Below are 17,710 nucleotides of genomic sequence, written 5' to 3' on the forward strand. Positions count from 1 at the left end.
CAGGGTTGTGCCTCTGATAATTACATAGGTCTTCCTTTATCTCTTTATTTAAAATATTGAATTTTCTGCAATGGCTATTGTTATCTGCCATGACAACTGTGGTGGTTGGCCTTTCTATTATTTTACTTTTCACAAGAATTTTGCCATAGGTAAGGTACAGAATGGCAGAAACACTTGAAAATAGGACCCTATATCCACATGGCCATCAAGAAGAAGATAACTTGATGAATCCTTTTCCTTATCATTCTCGTATACCCCGTAATGTACTATTGCATTTATTAAAAGGCAATTGTGATTTCCTTTCAAAAATTGTGTGTTTAACCTTTTTGAATGTGCAAAATATTGTACATTATTAAAAGAATATTCTTAATATTACAGTATTTGGTGATCTTCAGCAAAAATGCAAAGTGTAAATCAGTGTTTGAATTACCAGTTTATGGCTGAAAGATTTCTTTGGTATAGCAGTCCTGAATTGTAAAGCTTTTTTTTTTTTTCTTAGTTTCCATGATAAATTTGGAAGTGAGCCCAGAGTTTTAAAAAAAAGGCAAGATAATTGGGTTTAGGTGAAGACAGATGGAAGAAAGGGCCAATGGTGCAAGGCAATAAGTTGATGGAAGTCATACGGGAGTTAAAATAGAAAGGAATACATGACTAATTTGTCTATGATGCAAACATTAAGATGAAGTACTAAAGACAATATGACAACCCCTAAACTAGCTTCTTCCCATAATACAGTAATTGAGAAAAATAAAGTAAAGAATATAAAAAAGTTAGATGTTAGCAAATCAGCAGAACTATTTTAAAATGGTATGCTGGAGCAGCCCAGCAGTGGGTCCCAAGGTGGTGGACTGGATTAGAAACTGATTGAAGGATAGACAAAAGACAGCAGTGGCAAATGCAATTCACTCTGATGATAGAAATGTGGTTAGTGGAGGACATAGTCCTGGGGCTGGTTCTATTTAGGATTTTTCTAAGAGATATAGTAAAGGACTTAGAAGGAAAATTTGTCTATTGGTGGATGACACAGAGATTTTCAGCAGAACACCTGGGACAAAGAAGACAGATTGTGAAGCAGTGGCATTGCCAGAATTGATTTTTTGGGTGGGCACAAGGTTAACATGGGAGGGCTGTAAGCATGCAGTTCTGAGACCTACTAGTTGTTTTCTTATTGATAAATAATGCCATATACTGCACCCTAGAATGGCTTTCTAAGTAATTTGCAACAGCCATTATCATCATGCGTGAAACTTTAAAATATTTTACCTCAATTATTTCAAGCACTTACCAGCATTAAAAATTCCTTATTAATCAGAATTTATTTTATATTTATTGCAGTTTATAAATGCACAAGTATAGAAAACAATCAGATCCAATCATGTAATAAAACAAAAATTAATGTATTCTTTCACGAACCATCTTTGCAGAAAACCAGATATCTTCATAAATACAATAAAATATAATTAATCATCAGAACAGGTGCAGCACAGAGCTAGGGCAATTTGCATTACAACTAACATGAAAAAATATTTCAAATTCTGGTGTCACCTCAGCAAAAAATAATCCTCCACTGCTATTTGGTGAAGTAACACAAACTCTTGCAAAGAAAGAGGCATCTAGAACCTTGCCATACAGTCACAGCACTGACTCTCAGGATTCAAATAACAACAACCTTATGAAAAAGCAGCAATGCAAATACTACACCAGGCCCTAGAACATTAATACATCACCTACGGGAATAACAGAACAAGCTGGACTACTACTACAGAGAAACTACACGCTAGCAGAAATAATGCATTTCAGTCACACACACAGGCAAAACAGAGGCCGATCTTTACCTAATATAGAAATAAGAGACCACAAATTAGAAACAGAAACAAGCAGATAAGTCTCTGAACAATGGAATACTAAAGAAAGGACAAAATAAAAAAAATATAAGAAATGCACATTCCCAAAGATGGCATATCTAACATCTCAAAATAATTTTGTTTTATTACCTTTGTTGTCTGATCTTTGTATTTTTCTAATCAGTTGGTCCTGGTCTCTTTTTCCTATTTTTTCCCTTGTCGCTCATTTCTTAATTCCTTTTCAGTGTCTTTCTTCTACTACTATCTTCTTCCCTTCCACAAACACACACATACATGCTTTCTCTCACAGACTCCCTCACTCACTCAAGCTCTCACTCTCATATGCTCTCCTCCCCACACAAGCTCACATTCTCTGCAGACACACATACAAGCTCTCACTTTCTCACCCCTCCCCAGGCTTACATTCTTGTGCACACACAGACGCACATCCAGGCACCCATTCTCACCCACACACTCAAACTCAGACTCCCATTCTCACCCACAAACCGATGCTCCTATTCTCACCAACACATACACATATTCAAGTTCCCATTCACACCCACACATACACACATTCAAACACCCATTCTCACCCACGCACACAAACCCAGGCTCCAATTCTCACCCCCACTCCCATTCTCACCCACACATACACATAATCAAGCACCTATTCTCACCCACACACAAACCCAGGCTCCCATTCTCACCCATATATACACACATTCAAGCTCCCATTCTCACTCACAGACCCAGACTCCCATTCTCACCCACACATACACACATTCAAGCACCCATTCTTACCCACATACTCAAGCTTCCATTCTCACCCATACACAAACCCAGGATCCCATTCTCTCCTACATATTCAAGCTTCCATTCTCACACACAAACCCAGGCTTCTATTTTCACCCACACATACATACATTCAAGCTCCCATTCTCACACACACACATGCACATTCAAGCCCGCTCACAGCTTCCGCTTCCTACCCCTCCCAAGCAGGAAGATCAGTAGGCCTCTCCTGCTGCCACCAGCCTCCTGCTATCTTTGGGCCGTACAGCCCACCGATCTTCCTGCTTGGGGGGGGGGAAGGGGGAGGAAATGGAAGCTGTGTGCGGCACTTCTGCTCCCTCCCCCCCAAATAGGAAGATCGGTGGGCCATATGGCCACAGAATCGCTTCCCCATGTGTGCCATGCAAATGCACGGAATGGCGTGCTGGCCCTGGGTCCTCCTCTTTGCAGCGCGGAGATGGGATCCCGCAACAACCTTGCAGGTCCGGTGCTCCACTTCCGGTTCCAGTTGTGTGGGCCTGGGTCCAAAATGGGGTGGGCAGCTGCCCACCCGTGGCTACGTCACTGTTGTGAAGTGATTTTAGAAAGCTTGACTGCTTGCCAGTTTAGATTCAAAGGAAAAAACAGTCATGTCTTTGGGATTCAGAAATGTGAAGGGGTGAGAAGCTGATGAACACTTACCAAGAAAAAACCTTGGTATGGTCATGTGTGATGATCTCAAAGTGGTAAAACAGTGTGACAAAGTGGTGGCCAGAACTGGAGGGGTGCTTGGGGACATAGGCAGAGGTATAATTAGCTTAAAAAGGAGGTGATTATGTGTTTGTATAGGTCATTGATAAGACCTCACCTGCAGTACAGTGTCCAGTTCTGCAGGCCATACCTCCAGAAAGATATAGACAGGCTGGAGGTGGTCCAGAGAAAGGCAAACAAAATTAAGTGAGGTCTGCACCAAAATTTATATGAGATGAGACTTAAGGACATAAATATGAATACCTTAGAGCAGTGGTTCTCAACATTTTTCCCATCGTGACACACCTGACAGGCCACGCTCACATGTGTGACACAATGCTCATTACAATTCATGGCGGAAATAAAAAGTAAAGGCCCGGTAATTAATTTTATTGTTAAGAATGACACAAGGAAAAAATACGTATTCTGCCTGAACAGAAATTGCATAAATAGTAAACGTCCCACACCAAAATAGCACCAATTTCCAGCACTTAAACAGTAACCACCTTACCTAAGAAAAGGCAACACTGAAAATATTACACCAGACCTTAAGACACCAATATATCTCCTATTAGGAAAACTGACCAAGCGAGGCTGCTATAGAGCCCTACACAGAAACTACACGCCAGCAGAATACCTCACCTCAGTCACATGTGCTGACCCTCACCTAACAAGGAATAAAGAGACCAAAACGCATAACTAGAAGCATGCAGACAAAAAACTGAACTGGAAACTGCAACAAGCCAGAGTCTTTGTATGCAGTGTAACAAAGGAAAAAAAGAAACATCACCCATTCTTATAAAACAAATCAAGAAATATAAAATCAGTAGCAGTAAAACCATATTAACAAAAAGAACAGATTATTTCAAAACAGCTGATGAATGGAATATCCAATAATTAAAAACTCATATAAAAAATGTCTAGATACCAATAAAATATTTAAAAATAGCAGACACAAAGACCCAGTAATGAAAAATAATAAGGATACAAAAAATGTTTTGTTCTGTATACCTGGGAACATTTGATATCCAGGTGCCCTGAGATTGTTTTGAATTAGCAGGAGGAGGGATGGTTTGCTTGGAACTTTCTCCTCTTTCTCAGTCACATACCAGCACTCTCTCTTACACTGGCTCTCAATGACACACCTATACACACATGCTCTCAGTCACTCACATATACACATGCTTTTTCTCTCACTTATATAGGCTCTTAATTACACACATGCTGTCTATCTTTTCAGACTTACACACCCAGGCTTTCAATCACACACATACATGCTGTCTTTTTCTCTCACACACAGACTCTCATTCACATGCTTACAAACATGCTCTCTCTCTCTCATTTACACACAGGCTCTCAATCACATACTGACATGCTCTCTCACCTAAATCAGCTCTCAATCACACACAGACACACATGCTCTCTCTTACTTATACACACAGGCTCTTAATCATACATACACATGATTTCTCTCACACACAAAGAATCTCAGTCATACACACTTACTCTTTCACACAAACAGGTTCTCAATCATAAACTTACACATACAGGTTCCCAATCGTAAACTTACATTCATGCTATCTCTCACTCACAGGTTCTCAATCACATACATACTCTCTTTCACATATACAGGCTCTCAATTATTCACATACATACTATCTCACTCAACCACATACACACACACACACAGGATCTCAAACACATATGCTTGCTCATTCATTCTCTCTCTCTCCCCCCGCCCCGGAACTAGCTGCAGCAGCAGCCTCCTTCGTTTTTAGCCCTCGCGGAGGAAAGAGTCCTATCGGCGCAAGGGTTGACGTTGTTCCTTATTCTACTCCGAGCTGCGCTGCTCATCCTTCAGGCCGCGCCTCTCGTCTTTTCTTCGGGATGATGCTGCCCACACTAGCAGGGTCTCTTTTTCCTGCCACGCACCTGCTGCTCACCACTTCCTCTTCCGGGGCGTGGGAACAAGAGAGCAAGCCGGTGCCGCTGACTCCAGCTGTTATGCCACATTCTGCCTGGGCTGTCAGCATTTTAAGCCCTGGCGGAGGAGGACCGGGGAGAAGGTGGGTCAGCGGGGGACTGGGAAGTGTGGCGACACACCCACGTGTTCTTGGAGACACACCGGTTGAGAACTGCTGCCTTAGAGGAAAGGAGAGATAGGAGACTGGGAGAGGTGTGAAAAGACATTCAAATAGCTGAAAAGTATTAATAATTCAGAGGGAGTCAACCTTTTTCAATGGAAAAGAAGTTCTAAAACTATGTGATTAAACTACTCTGAATAATTCTGCATCATCTGCAAATTTGATTACCTCACTCACCATATCCCTTTCCAGATCATTTATAAATATGTTGAAAAGCACCGGTCCAAGTACAGATCCCTGAGGCACTCCACTGTTTACCCTTTTCCACTGAGAAAATTGACCATTTAATCCTACTCTATTTCCTGTCTTTTAACCAGTTTGTAATCCACGAAAGGACACCACCTCCTATCCCATGACTTTTTAGTTTCCTTAGAAGCCTCACATGAGGACCTTATCAAATGCCTTCTGAAAATCCAAATACACAACATCTACTGGCTCACTTTTATCCACATGTTTATTAACCCCCTTCAAATAAATTAAGATTTGTGAGGCAAGACTTCCTTGCCTTGGGTAAATCCATGCTGACTGAGTTCCATTAAACCATGTCTTTCTATATGCTCTGTAATTTTGATCTTTAGAATAGCTTCTACTATTTTTCCCAATACTGAAGTCAGGCTCACTGTTTTATAGTTTCCTGGATCACCCCTGTAGCCCCTTTTTAATTATTAGGGGTACATTGGCCACCCTTCAGTTTTCCGGTACAATGCATGATTTTAATGATAGGTTACAAATTTTAACTAATAAATCTGAAATTTCAATTTTGAGTTCCTTCAGAACCCTGGGTGCATGCTATCTGGTCCAGGTGATTTGCTACTCTTTAGTTTGTTAATCTGGCCTTCTTCATCTGAATCATCACCCTTGAAAACCATCTCCGGAACCGGTATCTCCCCAACATCCTGATTAGTAAACACAGAAGCAAAGAATTAATTTAGTCTTTCTGCAATGGCCTTATCTTCCCTAAGAGCCCCTTTAACATCTAATGGTCCAACCGATTCCCTCACAGATTTCTTGCTTCGGATATATTTTTAAATTTTTTTATTATGAGTTTTTTCCTCTATGCCAACTTTATTTTAAATTCTCTCTTAGCCTACCTTATCAATGTTTTACACTTGACAATGCTTATGGTTTTTCCTATTTTCTTCAGATGGATCCTTCTTTCAATTTTTGAAGGATTTTGTTTGACTAAAATGTCTTGCAGGATCCCCTTCCTGGATTCGTGGGTGCTGCTGCTGGAGCTAAGCTTGAGGGCGGACCAGGACGTAAAAAGCCAGGAGCATTTCTCATGCTCTTGAGTAACTGCTGTTCAAGGGAGATGCTTTTGGCCCTAGGAGTTTGTTCTTGCCCTACTGGGTCCTTTTTAAAAATGGCACCGGTCTCACTGTTGGCTGTAAATCAGATTTTATGGCCATAAAGCTTGTTTTACTACTATATTGCTTTATGACTATAATAACAACATAGAGCTAGCTGGCCCTGAGACTGATGCCATTTTTAGAGGATCTGGCAGGATAGGAGTGACTGGGAATCACTCCAGCCCCTTTAAGACTTCCAGTACCGCTCCAGAAGGGGTAAGGGAGTAGTGGGAGCCATGGGGGAGCAGAAGGCAGAGGCATTTCTTTTGGTTTTTACTTTGGGCTTTTTAAAATGTAAACTTACTTTGGTTCTGCAAACAAATGGAATCAAAATGAACCTAGCCCCCCTGGAAGAAAAATATGAATTGCAATGAAAATCTTGCCTCTCCACATTCTTTTACTACTCCCATTCCAAACCAAAGCTATTATAAGCATGAGTCTGTCTTGAACTGTCTCCTCCAGGAGGATCTAGTCTTCCTTCTGTACTGGATGCGTCAGATGCTGTGTGTGCAGGTGCTTCCCTGTCCTGCTTGATTCAGTAGGGTCCAGATCGTATTGGTTGGGCATTTCTGCCCCCACCTCAGGATGGCTTCCCTTCTGGTTTCTTGTCGATGTTGGTTTAATTGTCGACTTCCCTAGTTACAGCCCAAAAGATTTGCCATACTGGGTCAGACCAACGATTCATCAAGCCCAGTATCCTGTTTCCAACAGTGGCCAATCCAGGTCACAAGTCCCTGGCAGGATCCCAAAGAGTAAATAGATTCCAGGTTGCTTATCCCAGGGATAAGAAGTGGATTTCCCTCAAGTCCACATTGATAATGGTTTATTATTATTATTTATTATTGGCTTTGATAACACTGTCGGAGTGCTCCTTAGACCCATTTTGCAGCTGGAACTACAATATGAGACCATTCTGGTCCGGATTCAACTAGTTATTGCCAGTGCCTGTTTACAATTCCAGATATTGTGATGTTCCGGTGTCTAAATATTTAGACTGTCTGATTCAGCAGTCAGCTGTAACAAGAATGGTTCTTGTTACAGCTGACTGCCGGTTGCCGGTTATTTCCAGGTTTATCACCTATCCCTGTGCCACGCTTGAGCTCTTCCACAGCATCCTGAATTACAGTCTTATAGTAAATGTTTTGTTGCTTGTCCTCAGCATCATTCTCCACGCCTTTTTTTAACACAATCCTCAAAATTCTGGAAGGTATGGTCCCCCTGACACTGCCCTGATGTGAAACACGGCAGTGTTGGGGTCCTTGCTTGTACATTACAATTGAATTGTATGTTTAAAATTATGCACAACTGATGTATGCTTACTTATAAATAAAATCCTTTGTGTTAATAGTTATTGTCCGGTGCATTGCTTGCCACACATTATTTTTGTTGTATTTCTCCATATGTTTGAGCTGTTTACGCTGCCCTTGCTCTGTGCTTATGAACTTTTCCACCAGGAAAATCTTTTTTTTAAATCCAGCTACACTAACAGCTTTCACCATATCCTCTGGTAATGAATTCTAGAGTTTAATTACGAGTTAAGTAAACAAATATTTTCTCCTATTTGTCTTAAATGTAACACTTAGTAATTTTATTGAAACCGTTTTGAATGTATAAACTGATTCATATTTATCTGTTCTACTACACTCATTTTATAGACCTCAATCATATCTCCCCTCAGTCATCTCTTCTCCAAACTGAAGAGCCCTAACCTCTTTAGCTTTTCCTTATTGGGGAATCTTTCCATCCCTTTATCATTTTGGCTGCATTTTGGTTGTCCTTTTCCGTATCTTTTCTATTTCCGCTATATCTTTTTTGAGATGCGGTGACCAGAACTGCACACAATACTCAAGTTGGGGGCCTCACCATGGAGTAATACAGAGACATTATGATATTCTCTGTCTTATTCTTCTAATTTTTATTTTCCTAATCATCCGTGGCATTCTGTTTGCTTTCTTGGCTGCCACTGCACACTAAGCAGAGGATTTCAACATGTTATTCATGCCGACACTTAAAAATCAACTCATTTGTTGTGTTTTCCGTTTCAGTTTCAAATAAATGCACATCTCTAATGTACCTGGAAAGATGGAAAGAGGAAATAGGCTATTTGAAAATATAAGCTTGATATATGGATTTCCATTAAACATCATCAGTTATTCCAAGTAAAATGGATAATGCATATTTGACTCTCTCTCTCTCTCTCTCTATATATATATATAGGGGTAGATTTTCAAAGGGTTATGCACGCAATATATGCACGTAACCCCCGAAAACCTAACCCTGCGTGCGCTGAGCCTATTTTGCATAGGCTTGGCGGCATGCGCAAACCCCAGGACGTGTGTATGTCCCGGGGCTTTGAAAAAAGGGGTGGTCTGGGGTGGGCCGGGGGCGGGGTCATGGGCATGGCATTGATTCGGGGGCGGTCCAGGGGCGGTCTCGAGTCCTCCGGCACAGCGGCCATGCCGGAGGTTCGCGCACCAGCAGCCGGCCAGCGCACGCAAGATACGCCTGCAAGAGGCAGGCGTAAAAATAAAATAATGTGGGGGGGATTTAGGTAGGACTGGGGGTGGGTTAGATAGGGGAAGGAAGGGGAAGGTGGGGGGACCGAAAGAAAAGTTCCCTCCAAGGCCGCTCCACTTTCGGAGCGGCCTTGGAGGGAATGGGGAAAGCCATCGGGGCTCCCCTCAGGCTCGGTGCGTGCAAGGTGCACAAGTGTGAGCCCCCTTGTGCGCGCCAACCCCGGATTTTATAACATGCATGCGGTTGCGCGCACGTTATAAAATCGGGTGTACATTTGTGCGTGTTGGGTAGCGAGCAAAAATGTACCCCGTGCACGTGAGATTTAAAATCTGGTCCATACTGTGTATGTTTAAACAATATATTGTCAAATCTGTATGCTACAGACTTTAAACCTAGTAACATTGAGGTCCATATTTAAATTCATTTAGCCATATAACTCAGAAGTTATCCTGCTAAATGGCAAATTTTTGAATATTAGACTAATTATCCAGCTCAACTGTAATTATAGTTAGATGTAAAAGAGGCATTCTGGGGAGTTCTGGGGATAGCCTAAGTTATCTGCCTAACTTAGCCAACTTTCAGTTGTAACTGGCTAAGTTAGACAGATAACTCTAGATCTGCTTTTTCGAAGGCATTGTATGTCTATAAAACTTACTACTTAATCAGATATCTTCAAAGATATTTGGATAAGTAGCACTATATAATTGCTATGATGGTACAAAAGCTGATTGATTTGGACTCTTTACCTTGGGCAAACCTTAGATCTTCTCAGTGGGACCTGTAGGGAATATCCCAATTCTTGCTAATAGGACAAGCAGATAAGATGGATTCTCTGATGTCAGTAAAAATGAATCTTGGCCGATTTGACTATCTGCCGCCAAATGCAGAGATGGGAGACTTGCAGTTGCTGTATATGTGACCAATTTGACAGATTTATAGGCCTCCCCAGCCTAACTGGAGCCAGTAAGGTCCAGAGAAACTCAAGGACAATTGGGGCTGTGTGAATCTGATTAGCCAGAACACTAGGGGCCTCTTTTTATGGCTCTGGGGCCAATCTGAGAGCAGGACTTATCAATACACTGTCAGGTGTGAAAAGCTGGCAGGCTGACCGCTTGCTGAAGAGACTAAAGAATGGGAAAAGAGTGCAAAATCAGCTGACTAAAAGTCTTAATTATGCATTAATCTGACTATGCATGATGCTGCTGAATTATGCCTAGATAAGCCCTTAAAAGCAGCGGGGTGAAAGCACTCAGTCATTGTCATTTGATCATTGCCCATCCAAAGAGGAAGATGGTCCATCTAAGTGCTGTTGCCTTCCCCCCTGCTACAGTTTGGCAATCTGAACAGCCTGTTGCTTCAGTGACCAGGCTGCCCTCTCTACCTCTGCACCGAGGACCTGACAACAGAGAAACCACCAGACTGAGGACCCAGAGAGCATGTGTTGCTGCAATATCCTATGATGGTGAGAAACTGTAAGCTCCAATCCTGTTTAGTGGGTTATGAAGTTAAAGTATTTTATATAAGCAAGTCTAGGGAAAAGAGATGTGATGCTAGCATTAATTAATTGTAATCTGATAAGCATTGGATGTCAAATATACTTTTGTAACTATTGTTTTCTTATTTTTTTTGTTTCCCTAGTGATAACTATTGTCCCATACTAGCATCATTACTGTAGTCCCTGAATAAATAAGATTTTCTTCAGACAAACTATTGGAAAAATTCTCAGAGCAGATGGACAGAAGATCACTGGTAAATAAGGAGTCAAAAATGGGGGTGGACTAAGAAATCCTAACTTCTCCCTACAAGCATGTCTTGTGGGAACAAGAAAGTGTGCCTTCTTAACTGCAGCTCCCAAGAGTGGAACTCTTTTCTAGAAGCATTGCATCATATAGAATGTGCAAAGACATTTACAGTAAATCTATGTTAAATACAAAGGGCTGGATTTTATAAAGTTGCGCGAGCGCGTACTTTTGTTCGCGCACTAGGTGCGAACAAAAGTACGCTGGATTTTATAAGATACGCACGTATCTTATAAAATCCGGGGTCGGCGTGCGCAAGGGGGTGCACATTTGTGCAACTTGCGCGTGCCGAGCCTGGCGCGCGCTGCCTGTTCCCTCCGAGGCCGCTCCGAAATCGGAGCGGCCTCGGAGGGAACTATCTTTCCACCCCCCGCACCTTCCCCTCCCTTCCCCTACCTAACCCACCCCCCCCAGCCCTATCTAACCCCCCTACCTTTGTTGGCAGATTTACGCCTGCTGAAAGCAGGTGTAAATCTGCGCGCGCCAGCGGGCTGCTGGCACACCATCACCCGACCCGGGGGCTGGTCCGGAGGCCTCAACCACGCCCCAGGGCCGGCGCCATGCCCCCGGTCCCACCCCAAACTGCCCCCTGACCCCGGACACGCCCCCTCCCCGCCCCCTCCCCGCCCCCTCCCCGCCCCTTTTACGAAGCCCCGGGACTTACACTCGTCCCGGGGCTTGCGCGTGCCGCCGAGCCTATGCAAAATAGGCTCAGCGTTTGCAGGGGGGGTTTGGGGTAGGTTTTTGGGGGGTACGCGCGTATCTTACCCCTTTGAAAATCTACCCCATTCTTCTTTATTCAGGCTTATGCTTTAATGTTTATGTAATACTCTTTGTTATAATCTGGTGTGGTTGTGGACCCTGGATTGTAGTGGGAGCTGACTCCACCCACAGGGAGGAGCCCTGTGGGGACTCACTATGATAGGCGTGGCCTCAGCAGAAACGGACACTGATATGAGAGACTTTATAGTACTGGAATCATGGATGATATCCACAGCATGGAGAGAAGACACAGTCCAGAGTAGTAAGGCTGCTCAATGTTGATATCCCTGGTAGTGGCCTCCAGAACGGGGTATGCCAGGGAACTCCTCTCAAGATATCTTTTATGATGGATCCGGTAGTGGCCCGCAGCGCGAGGTATGCCGAGGATCAGCGAATAGTAGTTCAGTGAGGTGCAGAGCGAAGTAGATGATCGTACGTACTCTGGGGTGTAGAAGGTAGCTGGGATGAGCACGGTAGTGGCCCAAGGCACGGGGTACACTAGCGGTTCCTTCAGCAAGAAGATGGTAGCGATGATAGTACTCACAAAGCTGAACTGGCAGTGTCCTGAATAAGGATGACAGGAATCTCCAGGCAGGAAGGCCCTCCGAGGTGCGGATAGCCAGAACATATCAAGGTCCTCAAGGAGCGGGTACCTAAGGCATTCTAAGTTCAGGCAGCAGTTCAAGTAGCGAAGCGTAGCATCTCCGAATGGAGTGGAATAAGTGGGAAGTAAGTCCTTGTTAACTTGTAGGAAGCATAGTCTGGATGGGTTAAATACTTCTGGCGGGTGATGTCATGTGGAGGGGACGCCCCCGAGGTTCCAACCATGACGTGGATAAGAGAGGGCCTGGCACGTGCGCACGTGCCCTAAGTAATCCCTGACTCAAGATGGCAGACGGGATCGCCCATGCTGCCCTGGGGACGCCAAGGAAGGTGGCCTTTGCAGGCTGAGGCCACCATGGCCTTGAGAATTACTGTAGCAGGTAAAAGAGAGGTGAGCAGCAAAGGTCGCAGCCATCTGTGAACGACAGGTGCAACACTCTTCTTTGCCACTTCACATTGACTGTTCCAGAAACTTGGAGAACCTATCTTCAGTTATAAAAAGAATAGAGAAAGTGTTCAACTGACTGCTGACGAGCATATGTGTGTATTGAATTGCTTAGTCGTTCATTATTTTTTATGATTTAAGTGGATCATTATAATTATGTATGTTGACTTGTACAACGCTTAGTGCTATGGCATTAGCATTTAATAAATTCCAATAAATGATAAAAAAAATACTTAGGGGTAGATTTTAAAAGAAGCGCGATCAGCCTACTTTTGCTTGCGCATCAGACTCAAGCAAAAGTACGCTGGATTTTAGTAGATACACGCGGAGCCGCGCGTATCCACTAAAATCCTGGATCGGCGCGCGCAAGGCTATCGATTTTGTATAGCCTGCGCGCGCCGAGCCGCGCTGCCTCCCCCCGTTCCCTCCAAGGCCGCTCCGAAATCGGAGCGGCCTCGGAGGGAACTTTCCTTTGCCCTCCCCTCACCTTACCCTCCCTTCCCCTACCTAACCCACCCACCCGGCCCTGTCTACACCCCCCCCCTTACCTTTGTCGGGGGATTTACGCTTCCCGGAGGGAGACGTAAATCCCCGCGCGCCAGCGGGCCTGCTGCGCGCCGGGCCGCGACCTGGGGGCGGGTACGGAGGGCGCGGCCACGCCCCCGGGCCATAGCCACGCCCCCGTACCCGCCCCCAAAACGCTGCCGACACGCCCCCGGAACGCCGCGACGACCGGGCCCGCCCCCCGACACGCCCCCGACACGCCCCCCCCTCCGAGAACCCCGGGACTTACGCGAGTCCCGGGGCTCTGCGCGCGCCGGGAGGCCTATGTAAAATAGGCTTCCCGGTGCGCAGGGCCCTGCTCGCCTAAATCCGCCCGGTTTTGGGCGGATTTAGGCGAGCAGGGCGCTGAAAATCCGCCCCTTAATAAATAGAGCCCTAAGTTTTAGCAGGCTAGATGTGGCTAAACATCAGCTCAGCTTAGCTGGCTAGTTAAATTAAATTAGGTGCTCAGGCATTTTTTTCAAGAATTAATCCAGAGCATATAAACAGTGGTAGAGGCAGTTTCTATAATTTCAATTGCAGACAAAAAAGGGACTAAGGGCTTTATTCAATAAGGGGTGAATTTTAGAAGCCTGTCATGTGCCAAAGCTGGGAGATACGTGCAGAAGTCGAGCTGGTGTGTGTGCTGCGTAGATTTTAAAAGGCGCCAGCATACGCGTGTATCTCCCGGGACATTCACAAATAAGAAGTGGGAAAAAAAGGGGCGGGACATGGGCATTCTGGGACTTTAACATGAAATGTACTCCTAAATATTTACGTGCACAAGAAGCCGGGGTCCCTTACTAGGTAACTTTACTACTGCTATGGATGGCTTGTAGTAATAACATTTTTAAAACAATAGGCTGGTTAGCGTGGTTTTAAGGGTTGGTACAAAGAAGGTAAAAGGGAGACTATTTATCTAGGGGGTTAGGAAGACGTATCCATTACCTGGACGAACTGGGAATGAATGGGGGAAACTGGTAATTGCATTGGCTTACGAGCCTCATAAAATTCCCCCCACTTACACGGTAAAGGCGGCATTCATGTCCATATAAAAATTGTGTGCACATGTATGTCCGTTCAGCCTACTTTATACCATACATGCATATGTTACAAAATGGCTGCGTCCTTAAGCGCGAGCCGGCATACGTGCGTACATGTGTGCCCACGCCACTGTTTAAAAGTTACTGCCCCTGGACTTTTTTTTCCCATTCTGTGCTGTTGGGAAAAAAAAAATCTTTATTGAATAAAGTCCTAGTGCTTCAATGGCTTCATCACTGATTTATCTGCTATATACTACCATAGGATATTATATTCAGACCTAAAGGAGTGAACAGTTCTGAAGAGCTGACTATAAAAAGCACTTTCAAAATTCACATTCTTGTCCACAGTCAGCAATTTGCATCATACGTTTCCCTGAAAACCATATCCATTGGTTGAGATAAAGGTTTGAAACTGAGTGATTTCTTTAAAGGGTACATTCTACTTTGGTATTTGTACAAGCATCAAATAGCACATAATATTTTAGAGTGGTGCAAATCTTTCACCATTTGTACTATTCATTGCATTTGCTAATATTATTATAAAATTTGATACTTATCATATAAACAGATTTAATACCAGGGACATTTTCAGTTCAGATTTTTTCTTTCTGCAGCCACTATAGATTTGCAGCAGGAAATATTAAATCATTAAGGTCATATATTTATAAAATTATTCTCATTAAGGTTAGAAAAGTGCAATTTCTGTCATCATTTCATAAAAAGATGTGTTTTCCCCTTACATCTGCTCTATGGAAAGGCTCCCTATATCATTACAGATGGAGGCCATTTTCAATAAGTTGCATTGCGCAATCCAATTACTCAATGGTTCAATGCAGTAACTGACTCCAGACTAATTTAATTTCCTGAGGTCTCTAAAGATCAATTGATACTATTTGGTTTTCTCCCCAAAGGCTGTTTAGGAAAATGTAGACTTAAATACCTGGAGATAAAATCCAAAGCTTAGTCCAAATTCACACTGCTTAAGTCTTTGTGGCAAAAAAGAAAACATTTAACTTGGGATGAATAAGCTTTCTCTATTCTTTAATGGACTGGAATGTTTCACCAGTCCCTTGATTTTAGAATGTGGTCCTTATGAAATAGAGATTAAAATGTGTAATTTCTATCCCGATTGGAATCTAACATTTCCTTTCTGCAAATATATGGATTCAAACTTTTAAATTAAAAATACTAGTATAACTGACTTGTAAGAATCTTCACTAGAGTATACTTATGAGCTTTCAAAAACATTTTTCATTGTACATGCTGACCCTATTTTACTCATTTGAAAAATGAACTAGGCAAAAATCAAATTACAATTTAAAATGGATTATTTCTCATAATATATTATTTTTTTAGTGTTAGCAAAAACAGCTGTTCAGACTCAAAACAGCACTGTTTTCATAAGGTTTATGATATTTGAATTTCTGTAAGATAGCAAATTATCAATGGCAATTCCTTAAACTTTTTTTTTTTTTTTTGTTGGAGGGGTAAAGGAAAGAGGAACAGACTGCTACAGTATATACAACAAGATAACATTAATACCCACAACTTCTCTGGAATTGCAAGGCTATTTGTTCTACAAACTTTCTTTTCTCTTTATCTTATCTATGTAAAAGAAGTAAACACAAAATTCCCATTACCTCTCAATATCAGTGAGTCTGGAGGAGTCCCTGAAGCCTTTAGCAAAAGGGTTGCTGTCAATTTTCAGCTTAGTTATCTGGAAACATAAGGGCAACACAACAATATAATTTTTTTTGAGTGAGTGTGCTAAGGCATCACATCTCACAAACTGATAAACAATTAATCCTCATGGTTTCATGGCTAAAAGGTTTATTCCGTTTCCCTTCTGATTTTAACCTTCTGCAGTACCTTGTAGTTGGGCCAATGACTTGTTGATATCTACATAGTCTTCTATGTCTCCAGCTGAGTCTGGTCATTTTTTCAGAGCTTAATCAGAGGTTAAAATATATATATTTTCCCCCCATGTTATATACAATCGTATTCTGTTTCACTTGGGACTAGATATGTTTTAATTTCCAAAAGAGAAGGTAGGTGCTTGAAAGAATCTGTTTTAAAAATGGAGTTATCTCCTTTGAGAATGTTTCTACAAAGCGGATAATAAAAATCTAAATAAATAAATAATATATTACAGAAGAATTATTAACAATCACAATTTTCTTCCTTTCTTTAAAGATATTTAATACCAGGATATGCACTGGCTTTGGTCTGTTGAGCACACCACACCTTATTAGATTCCCTCAGCTCTATTGCTCAGTAAAGTATTTTACACTTGCTAAGCTTACAAACACTGGACGATGTCCAAAAAAATGAAATTACCTTTCCCCTTTGCATTCAATTTTTATCATCAAAATCTAAATGCAGGCCTGAATTTAGGAATAAGCAACATAGGAAACCATCTGGGTGCCAAATTTTGAAGGTGCAAATATCCAAGCCAAAGAGGATCCTGCTTCTGTTTGCTTTAAGACCATGTGTAGGCATAACCTCAGTGGGGTGCCACCATGGCACTCTGCCTATGGACATCAAAATCTTAAATCCTGCCATGTCTAAATGAGAGAGCAGAAGGAATGTCACTAATCTCGTAATTGAATTATGTGATATATTCCATTATTCTGCTGACCAGAAATCTCATAATTTAATTACACAATAAATACTAGACTCTCACAACCACACAGCATGGAGGATTCACCATTTTATACATCTGACCAATTCATTTTTCCATTTGTCTATTTGAAGTCTTATACTGAGTACTTTAAACACTTCCAAGGAATAAAGGCACAGGAGGCAGGCCTCATTCAATGGAAAGGAGCACCAGAACAAGTGGGTCATGGGGTGAGGGTGAAAAGGGATAGGCTCAGGAGTAATCCAAGGAAATATTTCATTGCAGAAAAGGTGGTGGATGCATGGAACAGCCTCCCTCTAAAGGTAGTAGAAAAAAGGACAATAAAAAATTCAAGAAAGCTTGGACATGCACATAGGATCTCTGATAGAGAAGAAGGGACTATGCAGCTGAGCAGGGAATATGGATGGGCAGAGTGGATGGGCCGTATGGTCTTTATCTACTGTCATTTATTTATTTTTTATTTATTTGATTTATATTCCACCTTTCAAAGGCTTCAAAG

The 17,710-nt window shown here is 42.5% G+C and overlaps 1 protein-coding gene across 1 annotated transcript in view; it reads right to left on the reverse strand.

Moving 5' to 3' along the window:
• The window catches only part of TBX20 (T-box transcription factor 20), a 169,831-nt gene that overhangs the window by 37,214 nt on the left and 114,907 nt on the right, over nt 1–17,710 (reverse strand). The window contains exon 6 of the mRNA XM_029589683.1: nt 16,211–16,287. Coding sequence (XP_029445543.1) covers nt 16,211–16,287 — 77 coding nt within the window. The remainder of the gene's footprint in view (nt 1–16,210; nt 16,288–17,710) is intronic.

Source organism: Rhinatrema bivittatum, chromosome 2, assembly GCF_901001135.1.
Source record: "Rhinatrema bivittatum chromosome 2, aRhiBiv1.1, whole genome shotgun sequence".
Taxonomy (NCBI): Eukaryota; Metazoa; Chordata; class Amphibia; order Gymnophiona; family Rhinatrematidae; genus Rhinatrema; species Rhinatrema bivittatum.